The sequence below is a fragment of the Engraulis encrasicolus genome, chromosome 2, assembly GCF_034702125.1.
Source record: "Engraulis encrasicolus isolate BLACKSEA-1 chromosome 2, IST_EnEncr_1.0, whole genome shotgun sequence".
NCBI lineage: Eukaryota > Metazoa > Chordata > Actinopteri > Clupeiformes > Engraulidae > Engraulis > Engraulis encrasicolus.
Genome location: NC_085858.1, coordinates 27,184,039 through 27,198,839, shown reverse-complemented (window position 1 = coordinate 27,198,839; position 14,801 = coordinate 27,184,039). Strand labels below are relative to the sequence as shown.

At 43.1% G+C, this 14,801-nt stretch overlaps 1 protein-coding gene across 4 annotated transcripts; it reads right to left on the bottom strand.

The window, feature by feature from the left end:
• Positions 1–6,250: 6,250 nt before the first annotated feature.
• Positions 6,251–12,089, bottom strand: chst12a (carbohydrate (chondroitin 4) sulfotransferase 12a). 4 transcript variants are annotated; one of them, XM_063185282.1, is made up of 3 exons: positions 11,930–12,089; positions 11,209–11,335; positions 6,251–10,396 (listed from the first exon to the last, which is right to left on the bottom strand). In XM_063185282.1, the coding sequence occupies exon 3, from the start codon at positions 10,377–10,379 to the stop codon at positions 9,042–9,044; it is 1,338 nt and encodes a 445-aa protein (XP_063041352.1). In that variant the 5' UTR covers positions 10,380–10,396; positions 11,209–11,335; positions 11,930–12,089; the 3' UTR covers positions 6,251–9,041. The 4 variants fall into 4 exon arrangements, with proteins under 4 accessions (XP_063041352.1, XP_063041344.1, XP_063041360.1 ...); XM_063185274.1 differs by having other exon boundaries at positions 11,246–11,335; XM_063185290.1 differs by lacking the exon at positions 11,209–11,335.
• Positions 12,090–14,801: the final 2,712 nt, after the last annotated feature.

The window sequence follows — 14,801 nt, the reverse complement described above, 5'->3', positions numbered from 1 at the left end:
CAAGTAGAGCAGTGTGTAGAGACAAAGATTTTCATTGTGAATATACAAGATAAAACATAGGTCTACAGGTATGTGTCACCGACACAATAAAATGGAAGCAATTCATTTTCTCCTAAATGGGCATGACTTTTCCATTGAACTCCATTCATTCTGACCCCTGATAATCTCTATTACCGCAGAAATACACCAGCGGCGATCTGAGCGAGTCGAGCGACGGAAGTAATTGACTTTGTATTGAGTCGAGAGACAAAAGCGATTCTGGAGACTAGAGCGATTTGCGCGACGAGCGCGACAATTTGAAGTTGAAATATTTTCAACTTTCTATGACGCGGTTCGGCGACAAGCCGCGACAGCCAATGACTGTATAGAGGTCAGTGACCACAGCCAATGGGAATGCTTGAATGCTTTGCCTTCTGCCTGTACGGACATAGGCCCAATTCGAAACGGGAGGCAGTGACTCGATGACTCTCCTCCTACATAAACATGTCACTGATCAGATAGGTGAAGTTAGCTGATGAGGCAGCCGTTACGAACGGCACTAACGAGTGCGCTGCCTTGCGCATTTGATGTTACGGCGATTCTATGGCGGGAGTTACGTTCATCACGTTAGCGCTTAGCTTACGCATGCTATTTGAACAGTGCATGATCGTCAGACGGCGGAATCGTAAAGTAGGCTATAAATAGATCTAGCGACAGCATATTTAGATACTACAATGTTGATTTATCCATTCGATTTTCAATAGGCCTATCTACATACATAAGTGTCAGAATAAAGAGTATGATAAGGTAGTAGCTTGGGTAGTAGCCATGTTTGTTTTTCAGGTTTCCGGTTGAGAGGGAGGTGGCGCACAGCATGTTGGGTACCAAGGCAGCGAAGTCAGCATCTGATGCATCCTCGAAATATCCTCGCTACGCCCACAAATGAAGTCAACTGCCAGGAAATAAGGCAGTTTTTCGTTTCGATCCACACTTCATGACTCGATGTCCAGTTAGCTCACTGGAACTACAGCTGCCTTCCCTGTTTCGAATTGGGCCATACTCTAGTCTCTTCAATCGCTCGAATCGCTTGCTGCTACACTCTGTCGCTTTAATCGCGTCGCCGCTGGTGTATCTCTGCGGTTAGCGCGTTCAGGCCAACTGAGAACCGTGCTGGAGCCCGTTCCCGCACCTAATCGCGAACCGACCGTCGTGTTCACGCCACAGATATTTGCATCCGCGAACCGGAAAGTTGGTTCGCAATGCGAATTGCAAAATACTAGGTTTTTCTCTGCGAACCGTGACGACAGCGTGGCCGTCAGCTTTGAGTCTCCTAAAAGGGTATGGCAGCGTAGAATCTTACAGGGCCATCACCGCTAGACATAAGCAGTGTTTAGGGCACCAACCAGTGCTTGGGGAATCAACCACTTTGCCCTCAAAATTGGGGCCTCTTAAATTGAGATTGACTAAAAAATGTCGTGAAAAAAATGGAATTACATTACAGTACATTAGTTAGTAGATTACATTAGGCCTACATTAGTTAGTAGATTACATTAGGCCTACATTAGTTAGTAGATTACATTAGGCCCACATTAGTTAGTAGATTATTATTTTTTAATTTATTTCGTTATGGGGGTCTCCTGACCAGTTATGCTTAGGGCCTCCAACACCTTAGCAGCGGCCCTGGAATCTTACGTCATATTGTTTTCGGAAGAAACTCCTCATGAATTGTCTCTTCCTTAATTGTCTCTGGTAAATATTTTATTGATCCTGAAGGAAATTAAGGAACACTAATTAGGAAATTAAATAAATAGGAAATTAAGAACCAGTAGGCCTACCGTATTGGGCTCCGTGAGCATTTCAAATTGATGAGCCATTACTCAGCAATAAATAAGAATTGGTTATTTAAAAGCTGAGCACCTTAAAAATGCTTTGAACTCACTTCTCCCTCAGTAAAACAGCTGAGCAAAGAAGGCTAACAAAGGACCATAAATGAGGCCACAGATGCTAAATGACTTTGAGGACCCTGTCACATGCCATCAGCCATTGCCCATTTATGATGCATTGGCACATAAAGCACCAAGCGCTGTGTTCTGCAAACAGAGGTCTGGGGGGAAATGAGGAGTGCCAATCATACAGTGATCCCATCTGTGGACCAATACCTGGGCTCTGTAAATCAATGTGCTACTGGCACTTAATGGATTCTTTCTCTCTCTCTCTCTCTCTCTCTCTCTCTCTCTCTCTCTCTCTCTCTCTCTCTCTCTCTCTCTCTCTCTCTCTCTCTCTGCTTCACTGAGTGGTTCCCATTATGATTTCACATGGCCATTGAGGAAACCCCGAAAAGTGCCAGTCACAGCAGGCCACATACTTGTCGCCAGCGAAGATGAGGGAAATTAGCATTTATTCCATTTCCACTAACATCACAGTCACACTGCACATTGAAATGAGACAAAGCCATCTCATTGACTTCTCAAAAACACATATCAGAACAAATAAATAAACAATACAGCATGGCATTTAGCTTAGAAATGCTGCCATGTCACGCTGTGCTGGATATGTGATAGGACTGTTTACTATTGCCTTAAATATCATCACAACAGCATGTTGATACATGTTGGTGCATACCAAATGAGCAAGACCTGAATCTCCAGGATATCTTGGGTGTTTGTTTGTTAATTGCATGATTATTAAGCATCCCGAAGGCCAATACAGTTTTGGATCCGTCATATTTTTTCCCCAAATGTGTTATCTGCGTAAAGCAATTTTTCCAGCAAGATTTTTCATCTTTATTTGTTTATTAGCATGCCTGGCAATCATTTATTTCTCCCATGTCTGTGCTCACAGTGCTAACACTTCAGAATAACAGTCACTAAAGAGCTTTAAAAACATGTTGTTAATAATGAACTAAGAATAAAAAAAAACATTTACAAATGTTTGTAAATGAGTGAGAAATAGGATTTTAACAGAACAGACACATCACGGCTGCAGCAGTCCTGGAGGTTTTTTCTCCAAAAGGGCAAAAAGATGAAGCCACTGGATATAGCAAGCAAGCGCATCAAACTCATCCAGCTGCAGCAGATTCCGCCTGACTGACTGGTTCTTAGTCATTTACAAAAATGCTCAATGTTTTGTTTATAATTCATTCATTACAATATGTTAATAAAGTGTTAACCCCTTAAGACGCGGCTTTATAAATTTGTTGTTACCAGTATGGTTATGACCAAGTTGTGGTGCATTACTAAAGGGCCTGTGTTGTGTCATAGTATTGTAGTGCTATGGTAGTCACATTTCAATGACTATTACAGTGTGCCACTGGAGGTACGGCACACATTAAGGAGCTACTAAAGTTACTGTACTGTATGTGTTTCATTAAATGGGCTTATACCATGATTGTCATATAATAGCAACCAGGTAACTTGTGCTTGATTTTGTTTTCTGTGTTTCCTGTGGAGAGGGGGCACAGTACTTTGAATTCTAAATCTTTTCATAGTATTGCAGCCTACATCAACCGTTCTTCCCAAAGTCATACCAGGCAGTCAAGTAAGTGAACTGAATGATGTTGTAAGGTTGCAATGTCCAGGTCACGAGGTGCACGTTTCGACATGAGCACTGAGATGGAGCATCTTTGCCAGCAGCACATGCTGTTACTGCAGTGGCTGACTCAGACAGCATGTGTGCTTCAAACACACTGACCTTTCCCTCCAAAGGCAATCTGTACAGCTGTGTGTGTGTGTGTGCGTGTGTGTGTGTGTGTGTGTGTGTGTGTGTGTGTGTGTGTGTGTGTGTGTGTGTGTGTGTGTGTGTGTGTGTGTGTGTGTGTGTGTGTGTGTGTGTGTGTGTGTGTGTGTGTGTGTGTGTGTGTGTGTGTGTGTGCGTGTGGCGTTGGCAGCTCTCCCTCCTGGAGATTTTGAAACTACAAGGGTAGAGGCCTATACAGAAGAGATCAGAGATCAGTCGGTCACTCAGTTACGCACTCTCGGTTGTCTGAGCGTGTGTGTGCGTTTGCTGCCAGAGAGTGGTCATCATGGCATTGGTGCCACAGATTAAGGGGGTGGGTGGGTGCTTATCCATGGAGGATAATCACTCCTGCACCATGAACTCAACAAATATGGAACAAACTGGTGCTCTGGTTCCACCTAGTGGAAAAACACATGAACACAAAAAGTGGGATCAGGGATTTTTTTTTTCTTCAGGATTTTGTCTTATTAGTCCCATAGAACCCTATAACGGTGTGAAGTAGGGTATGAATGCAACTTTGCACATTGCTAGTAAGTGGTCGAGTTGTAAAATCAAACCATGGAGGATGGTCAGAGATGGACTCTGATTATTGGAGGTTTGGGGGGTTTCTCCCTCAAGAAATTTTTGAAAATGTAGTTGTTATAAGTGCAATTCTGACACAATATGTGAGGAATGATGTATCTTTTAGAGGGGAATGATTTTTGACCATTTTCATTGAGGGGGATGATTTTGGACCGTTTTCCTACAACTCGAGCCCTGTTGCTAGTTAATGCGGTGTAGTTTAAGAATCTGAAGGGTGCTTCTCTGGCACCCTTGGGCATTTTTTAAATGCCAAATCCAGTCACATGCCCTTATATACAGTAGTATAAATGCATGTTTGTTATGAATTTATGTTCCATAAGTTCGCTTGGAGTATATTGAGAGCAACAAGTATGTGTGAGATGATGACCCCAAGAAGTTGGGTTAGTAAATTAGATTAAGTTAACCTATAGGCCTATGTAGTGGTAAATGAGCTACATACAGAAGTTACAATAAATATATGAAACTGACAAAATTATTTCTATATGAACTATAGTACGTACTTATGTTTTTACGTAAAAAATACTATGAAAGAGGCCCATTTCCTCTTATACAAGTAAGGCAGACACATTCCATATACGGCAATATAGATTGAAGAAACACAGGACGAGTTGTAGTTATCCTTTATGTGCCAGCATGTGCTAAGATTTGCCAACAGAGATGACACATACTGGTATATGGAATGTGTGTGGTGCTTACATATTCACAACCGTTCAAACGTTTAGATCACCCTAATATTTCCAGTTTCTGTAGACATGTATTAAATAGTGAAATGGTACAAAGGTAAGTACTGAACAGCCAAAGGTGAAAAAAAGGTGTGATTACCTATCAAACTTGTTAAACTGGACAGAACAGTTATTACTTAGGAATAGGCCCTACACAATTAAATCCCATTGAACCATTGGATGGCTCCATTTCTGCCCTTTCCGATGGTATGACCTGTTGCATGGTTTCAAGAAGGAGGCCGCACCTTGCATCTATGCAAGGTGCGGCCTCCTTCTTGAAACATTGAATTTAATATTTGGGCCAGCACCCTCAGAGGTTTAAATAATTAAGAGTGAAGCCTGCTCCAAGACGAAAAATTACCTGTTGCATTGCCACCTCGACTACAAATTCAAGTCAGAGTGGCTGCGTGACTTTCTAGCCATCAGAATGACCCTAATGGGACCTGCTATGAATTTATGATCCATTGTCCACTTTAACCAGAATTATCAGAGGAGAAGTCCTGCCAATATCAGTATGCAGTTGTATTGCTCACCCCAGTATCCAGCGACACAGCCTTTCTGAGAGCTTGCCCACTGTAATAGGGGCATGGTTTGTTTGCATTAAAATAACATCTTAACATACTCCAAATATCAGGCGAAAAGTTATGCAACGTCAAGAGACACCTTATAACATAGCAATAACTTTTAGCATGATATTTAGAGTAGTATAAGATGCTAACAAACCGTAAACCAAACCCATGCCCCCATCAGCATGGCCAGGATCTCAGAAAGAGCTGTATAAAAAAATGGACCAGAAGGCATGAAACCACATAAAACTCACACAGCAGAAGATGATTCCCACTCCACTGTGCAGTCATAGTTTGGTTATTTGTCATTTACAGACATTTGTAAATGCTTTGTTAAATGTGAATTATTATTAAATGCTAATTAAGTGTTTATAAAGCTGTGAATAGGTAGTTATTTTAAAGTGTTACCAAAAAATGCTGTGTCGTTGGTTACTGACATGTCAAGGGTTGAGCACTATACAGTAACTGCATGTTGGATTTGGCAGGAATTCTCCTTGGAGAATGTTCTTGGAATAGCCTCTAGATCTAGGGAGTGAATTATGATAACATTCAGTGCACTTATACACTTTCCATTTGCACATGTTTTAATTTTACTTAAATTTCACTCAATAATAATAATAATAATAATAATAATACAGACATGCTTCATATTTCTTTAAACCATGTCCCTTTAATGCCCGACAGCAAAAAAATAATGTGCAACACACATGACAAGATAATATCAAAAGCATCAGGGCTGAACATTCTGAATAAAAAAAACAAACAAACAAAAAAAATCCCCCAAAACCAAAATCAGTCCCTATGACAAGATATTTTTGAACACTTCTCATACCTGATGAAAATAAACTGCAAATTAACACTGCATGCAGCTAGAACTTGCTTTGACCATGTTTTTTTTTTAAGTGTTATGACACCACCTAATCTTCCATTGAAAGGGAAGGGTCAGAAGGGTCACACATAATAACTCACATAATACACAGATAGCAATCTCCTATGATCTGTGGCATATAACTTTAAAACAAATAGCATCCCACATTCAAACACATTGGCAAATGACAGCACGCATGAGAGCTCGGAGTCATCTGATAAACGAAACATAGGAGAGGGATGTGCTTTGTACACTTAAAACCAACTTCAACAAGGAACAGAAGAAAAAAATGCATTGACAAATACCTGTCATTAACTTGGAAAGGTTTCTCAACATTTATTTTAAAAAACATTCAGTACACATGAAATATACTCTACTTCATTAAAATATTTCCAAAGGAGTTCCTAAACAATATTTTTTTCCATAGACAAATATACTGCGACTTAGAAAAATAGTTCTTTTCCCCCCATTTATACTTTTTGCTGTGTAAACTTTACTTTCCTGGTCCTTAGAAAGCCACTGCTACAATGTGGGTGCAATAGTTGAACCAAAGCATACAGTACTTTCCCTAAGTGTTGACCTGAGGGGACAAAAGTGGGAGATTTTGGCTGGATAGACTCCTCCATCTCCTGACCAACCAAATCGACCAGAACAGTTCAGAAAATGAAAATGCTGCCGCAAATTTGACCAAGCCTGCTCAGATGACTTCTTAACAAATAGATCAGCTAAACTCAGTGAAGTCAGCTGTGCCAGAATGAAAATGCGTCAAAAGAGTTTACTTTCTGAACTTGGGATTGACACCTCTACCAGAGGGATGCCTGGTTAAAAGATTGTAAGTGTCCGGCCATCAGCCCCCTCCCCCTCCCCCATTTCTTGTCCAGTAGCTGCTACTTGACCTGTGGGCTCCATGCTGATTTCTGCGGTAAACCAAGCCCACCAAAGCACACTACACCACAGGAGAGAAAGACAGGAAACGCCAAAAGTCAAGAACTTTTCTTTTTGTTCAGTACTCTGTGCAAAGTGCATTGAGTTAATACTATGACAGCGTATTTAAAGGTCAGGTGTGTAAATGGAGTAGTTTCATTTCCAGAATGTACCCATTCACAAATTTGATCTTTTTCATGGATATTTACTAAGTAAATCATCTAATATTTAATGGTCTGACCCAAATAGGTTTTGCAGCCAAAGATGTCCATGACTGTAATAAAAAAATCAACAATTCAACAAAAAAATTGCAAATTTACATGGAGACTATCTACCTGCTCATGTATGAAAAGTGTACATTTCCAAGCCCTAATGAATACTTATAAACTGGTGGTGGTGATAAATATTCATGAAGAAGACGGCAGTTGTGAATGGGCAGCACGTATTCTAGAAATAAAGAACGGTACACACAGGCCTTTAAAGGAAATCAATTTAGAGGAAGTGCAGTATCATAGAAGATAAAGACCCAACTTGTTCAATAAAAGAAAACAAAGCAAGGAGAATGTCATACTGCCGCAATAAGAATGTCCTACTGCTGTCGCTGCCGAGGAAAAGATATCATTAACAACTGTGAAACCACATATTGTTTTGTGCTTAATGTGATTTCTCTTGATTTCTGTAAGTCATTAAATAAAAAAAGTTCTTTCTTTTTGCTATTAATTTAACAGGAACTAAATCTATGCAGGTCCACCAGAATGTTTTGAGTGGGGAAGCCCAGCGCTCCCCCCTTCTTGGAGTCCCTCCTCCACAGAACTGTAGACAGGGACCAAAAGGCACACACATGCTCCATTCAAAATCTGTGGCATGCAGACGACTACAGCAAACAGACCTAACTGGTTCACCACCAGAGCGCTTTCCGGATGGGAGTAGTGGCAGAGTCAGAAAAGGAACATCATTCGCTACAAAGGAATTCCATTTTGATGCCATTAGGCAGCAAGGCATCTTTGCCTCCCCGCATGCTAGATAACCTTACTGCTACGATGAATGGTTGTGCCATTTAAGACAGAAAAATATGTACAAACCAAGATAAAAAAGTGTGTTATGCAACATTGCTGCATTTTTGACACATTCCCTTATACTCACAAATATTCATATTCATACATCCTCTACTCTGAGGGGGCAATATGTAAAATGCACTTCACTTACAAAGAAACATTCAAATAAACAGATATTTTTACCAACACACCTATTTCCTTAACTTCCTGCCAGTGCCTTGACTTTCCCTTTCCTTGACAAAATAGTACAATAGAAACACCTCTTTGCCCAGCATGCAGAGTCTAGCATGAAAATCCGAACCCTCAGGGAAGATATATCACTTCCCCACTGGCTCAGGCTTCCAGAAACTACTTACCAACTGGAGCGTTCAAAGTTTTGAATTGTTCAAGCAATCCTTTTCCCCCCAAATCCCTTTATATGGCAAACTGCATTCAGCTAAATCAAGATGAATAAAAAGTAGACAGCAAAAATGCAAGCATCCCTGATACAAAATAATTACGGGAGTTAGAAAAAAAAAAAAAGTCAATAACGATGGCAATGAAAGTAAAATATATCCCATACTCTTATCGCAACAATCAGAGCTCAAAGAAGCTCCATGATGTTTTTTTTTTACTCGTGTAAAAGTTTCTCAGGTTTGGCATATCCAAACATTTTGAAGTCAGCCTCATAGACTTTGTAGAGTTCTCTCCGCATCTCTGCAGGAATGCTGGCGAACCACTGGTCCTCCCAGTTGTTTTTCGTTTGGTTGTGATGACTTGTGGGGAACTGGACCACATTGTCTACGCGCAGAATCCTCAGCAGGTGCTCTACGTCCTCGTCCAGGGTTTCCAGCTTGCCCACAAAGTCATAGTTTATCTGGCACGGGTGGCACATGCGGTGCACCTGTCTCCAGTGCTCGTTGTAGGGAGCCGACTTCTCCGTGTTGGGGTCCAGAATGTACTGGAGGAAGTTAGTGAAGGTTGGCCTGATGCCGGCCGCGAAGGCGTCCACGACTGAGGTCGGGGGGTTGGTGACGTTTCCGTATCGCTTGAGCATGACCACGGCAAAGCTCTTGTAGAAGCCCTCGTTCAGCTCCTCAAACTTGCTCCTGTAGGCCGAGATGAGCCTGACGAAGGGGTCTCTGACGAACAGGAACTTGGTGTACTTCTTCAGCTTGATCTTCATCAGGTGGCGCGAGAACTTGCCGTAGCGCTTCCAGAACTTGTTGAAGGAGAAGTGCGCGTCGCTGCTGTGGGCCTGCTCCCTGCTGACGTCCAGGGGGTCCTGGTAAGGCGCGCCGTCCACCAGCAGACTCTCGCTCAGCACGATCATGATGCGCTTCCAGTTGGTGCACGCCACCTTGGGCACGTAGCAGTAGATGATGCCGTGGCGGTCGTCCACGATCAGGTGATCCAGCTCCTTGTTGGGGATGTCGTCAAACGTGCGGTTCTTGCCGGGGAACTCCAAGGAGCTGTTGGCGCCGCAGACACTGCGCACGGTCGCCTTCCGCTCTTCCTGCCTCTGCTTCAGCTCCGGCGCGATGGGGGTGAGGTGGATCTTCCATTCGCGCCTGGGGACAAACTTCTCGTCCGACTTGGATTCATTGGACTGGTTCTGCGCGTCGCCGCCGCCGGCCAGGTTCTGGCCCCTGGCCTGGTCCGTGGGGTCCATTGTGCTGAGGAGGAACTGGTTGACAAAGGCGTCAATGTCGGACAGGAAAGAGGGCTCTTTGTCTTTGTCTTTGTCTTTGTCCGGCTCCGTCTTGGGTTTGTGATCGGGGTTGGCCGCGGGGGGCGGCCGGGTGGTGTGAGGGCCAGATATGGTGGTGTGCAGGTAGAAGTAGGTCGCCCCCACGTCATCCCAGTAGATGATTATCAGAAGAATCGTGAACACAGAGCCCAGGATCAGCGAGACCCGAAGCAGTCTGGACCTTCCCATTTTCGGGGACTTTGACGGAGGGTGTTCCATTCTCCCGAGTACAAAACCTATCGATGGGAATGTGGTAAGAAGAAATGGGAGAAAGAATGAGAGAGTGAAACAACAGTGTTGGTAACACAGAAACTACACAGTCGTAACTTGTGTGAAAAGCACAGAAACAACATCCCACTATAAGGATTTGATACAGTCTGTAATCTATAAAATGACCTGTGCCAGTGCCACAGACCTCAGCTGAAACCACTAAGCTTATGCTTTATCGGACAATGCTGGAAGCTGCTTGATACTGATACGAGATTTCCACACTGGATTACAGTGGCCAGAGCCAAGTGCTTTCCAACGCCAACCTCAGGTGAAACTGGTCATTTGCATCATTTTCACATGATTTATTTTCATTTCATAACCACTGACTGAGACACTGCCCATAGAAATGGCAGGAGAATTTAAAGGCAATTTTACACTGAGGGCCTGAGGACGAGGAAAACACAGGAGGACTCCCACACTATTTGGCCTTAATAGGGCGATTTTACGACCATGTACAAAAGATTTCGAGTCAAACATCTAAAGTAACACAGAGCTGTGAGTAAAAATTTGCACCGTAGTGAGTCTGGTGACTGACCATGTGGTGCTGTGCTCCACACTGCTTCAATGCTTTCCTGGGTATTTGCAAGGCAGATATTTTTCTGTGATTCAGCTCCTTTTTCAAATAACTTCACTCTCCAGGCCAGGTCTAGTATATAACAGCCGTACGGACTGTAGCCTACTCACACTGGGACTACTACTATTACAAATTTGCACTCCACTGCAATCTGACCCCAGCTGTAGGGAAAAAGGCAAGCAGGGGAAAAAGTGAGCCACTTACAAACACAGGTTGCAGTGTAAAAGGAAGGAAGGCCTACCGCTTGTCCCAGGCTGCAGTAGGCTGTATAGTGCTTCACACCATCATGAAAAGAACACGTCGTGGTAGGACCTCCCCCTAGTCTGCAGACCTGAAATCAGAAAGCATTTTCCAAGTATGATTTCATATGTCTGAAAACATAACTGAATTTACAAGTTGATAGTGCTGTCAACACGCGCTTTGGAGAAAACAACAAACCTTGTGCAAGCATAACAAAAACATATAGGCTACCGAGTCCTATCCGAGGCTAAGCTATAGCCAAGTTTATGGGCGAAATAGATACACATGACTCGCAAACCAACAGGCAAAGTCGTCTCTGGTAAAAAATGTACAGACGCGATCTGTTGACAGAAGGGTGTGCAGTTGACAATTCCTACTGGCATATTTAGAGGAGCTGTGACTTCCCGTTATGTACATTAAGCTAGGTCATTCTAAGCCCATCACCCTGTCGCTGAATAGACTAGAGAACGACCACATAGTGTGGGGAATTACCTACAGTAGATGGTCTTTGTAACTTTGTAGCTACCGGCCAGCTACACTGTACGGCTATTCATGATGTGCGGCTGAAACCTCTACATTCTAACCAAGCCATACAATGTAGCTCTTTGACATCACTGAAGAGGGCAGCTGCGCGTGCACCGTTGTCTAGATTGAACTCGGAAATCAGAAAATATAGGCTATTTACCTGTGTTTTACGTGGCGCCTCTTTTCAGAGCTCGACGTGGGCCGGAAGGCAACTCCGACACGTCTGTGTTTTCGCCTTTTGGGTTCCGCCACTTTTTTTCGGTGGTCCGGCACTTAGTAGAGCCGATGCGAGCAGAATCTGACACAGCGGCCAGAAAATGTCCAGCCAGACAGTCGAAGCGACTACATTACCCAGCGGCAGGAATGGATATCACATGACAAGCATTCCGAGTCCAATCGCCCAATAGCGCATGGTCGCAGATGCAGGAGGCGGGGGTGTATTCAGTAAATGTAGCCCACAGACCTGTATGGTCTGTGTTGTAGCAGCCTATCTCAGATTCATAGGCCTACTGTATAGTAATAACCAAAGTTATAACCCTGCTGATTCAAAACAACATTATTTCACTGAGTAAAATGTAGGCCTACTATTTCCCCAAGTCGTCGACTTCAATTAATTTCGATCAAACATTAGCCTAGGCCTGCCCATATTTTACTCACACAATGAGTAGCCTAGACTGTTTGAATCACATTGAGTGGATTTCATTCATTTACGAGCATTTCATGTCTAGGCCTACAATTAACGCAGGAATAGCTCATAAATTAATGAAATCCACTGTACTCCAAAATGACATACACCTGCTTTTATTATGTATCATGCAGGCCTATAACTAACTATGGTTGGTTGATTAAATATTCATTTAGAACAGTCCCACTTTTTTACAGTGTGAAGGGTTAAGGGGACAGTTCACTGCGCTGCGAGTAGACAGTAGGGCTCTGAGCAATTGATGTAGGCCCTATACGTGTGTGCATGTAGGCTACACGCACCACTGTGGAGGTAATTACACAATTAGTGCACACCATTCCACCAGTGAAGTGTTTCACTGTTTGCAAAAAAAATTAACCTAACTAGGCCTACATTATAAAATTACAGAGTCTTCAGTATCACAATGTGGTAATTGTCATTCAGTCCACAACAAATGTAGGCCTGTAATAAACTTATAATAGGGCCAGTGTGTTTTCTTTTGAGGGGTCAGCTCAGCCCTGGGGGGTGCATACACACAGGTGGGGAAGGGACACGCCTTTATAAAAGCTACACTTGTAGGCCTATACATTGAGTTCAATAGAATATGCCCGTGTAGTAATTAAACAAGGGCATAGTATGTCCTGAGTAGTACTCCAAGGACTGCCAGGCACTGTGTGCTGTGCCCAGGTGCCACGCATGCTGGCCTCTCAGATCCCTCAGACTCTGCTCCACTGCCCAGACCTCGCCCTGGGTGCCGCCAGTGCCCCAGCTGCCATCATTGTCCCACTGCGCCAGGAACCCCTGACTGACCACCTCTATGCTGGCAGCCTTTGACCCCGAGGACTAGAAACAGGTGATTAGCCTACCTGGGAAACTCCAACTTTCCTTTGTCATTGTGACACAGCACTACCCAGCACACAAGTGTTGACTGCACACTACGAAATTTATGCCTGGGAGAGCGACTGTTCCCCCTGATCCAGACCATGCAGCGAAACCAGGTGAAGATCACCGGCATGCTGTTGGAGCTCGAAAACTCATGCTCGAGTACCCGGAGTCTCTGCACTCCAAGGTGGACGAGGCCGTTGCTGTACTGCAGGACCACCTGGCCAAACAGGAAGCCCAGAAGCGTGCCACCAGCACGGCTGTGCTGTCCGCTTAAAGACATGGAGTGGGACTTGAAAAAAAAACAAACAAAAAAACAATAAGCAAAGATAAGTATTTGACACCATTTGAAATATTTGACACCATCATAAGCACATATTTACGTCCCATACCTCTTTTTTTTCAGTAGACCAGGAAATATTCAATGTATTGTTTAATAAGCTGAGTGTTGAATTGATATTGGCAGTGTTAGGCCTACTTTTCCATGTTACTCTAACGCGTCTTGCTGCCACATGCAGCCACGTCACTCCGGAAAATGCTTCGCTGTCTGTTCAAGACGCCCTTGAAAAAAAAATGTGTAATCATCTTCATTAAAAAAAAGGTCTGGGAGTGCTCTCCCTATCACTTTTTTCCTTTTGCTATTGATGATATTATTGATACTTCCGTAAATGGCTTCCATGATAGCTAAATGCTTTGAAATGTAACACCATCTAAAGCAAATGTGTTTATCTTCGTCTCATCAGACCACACGACATGGTTCCAGTGATCCATATCCTTGGTCTGTTCATCTCTCTTGAGACCAAGATAAAGAAATTTGCTTTAGATGGCGTCAAGCATGTGTGGTGGTAAACAAGTGAGTTTTACACAAAAAGTGCATCATCTGGCTAGTCAAGCATGGTTGTTGGATCTGACATGGTTTGGCGATGTATGGATGCCGTCAACATTGGAAATCTGAATTACACCTAAAGAAGCATGCATGTCAACATGCACTGACTACAGAAGCAGATCATGATACTCTACATTGCCAGGGGGCGCCGAAGCTACACACACAACGTCTGGTGTGAACCAGGCTAACTCTCCATAGGATTTCATTCAAAACTCACACCCATCTACTTTAGCCAGGTGCAGACTCAAAATGTACAATTTCAATGTACTGAAAGGTTGAAACACACACCGATGACCTCCCTTTTAATCCCTTTTCATTTCAAAATGAAAAAATGAATGTAATTGCTGCCAACGGTGGTTCTACAAAGTATTAAGCAAAGGCTGTGAATACTTTTGTAAATATGATTTCTTTGTTTTTTATTTTTATAGATTTTCAAAACTGTGAAGAGAGCTTGTTTTTCACATGGTCATAATGGAATAATTTGTGTAGGGATTTTGACAACAGAGATTCATTTGTAGCATTTGGAATAAGGCAGTAAGATAATAAAATGTGAAAAAAGTGAAGTGCTGTGAATACTTTCCG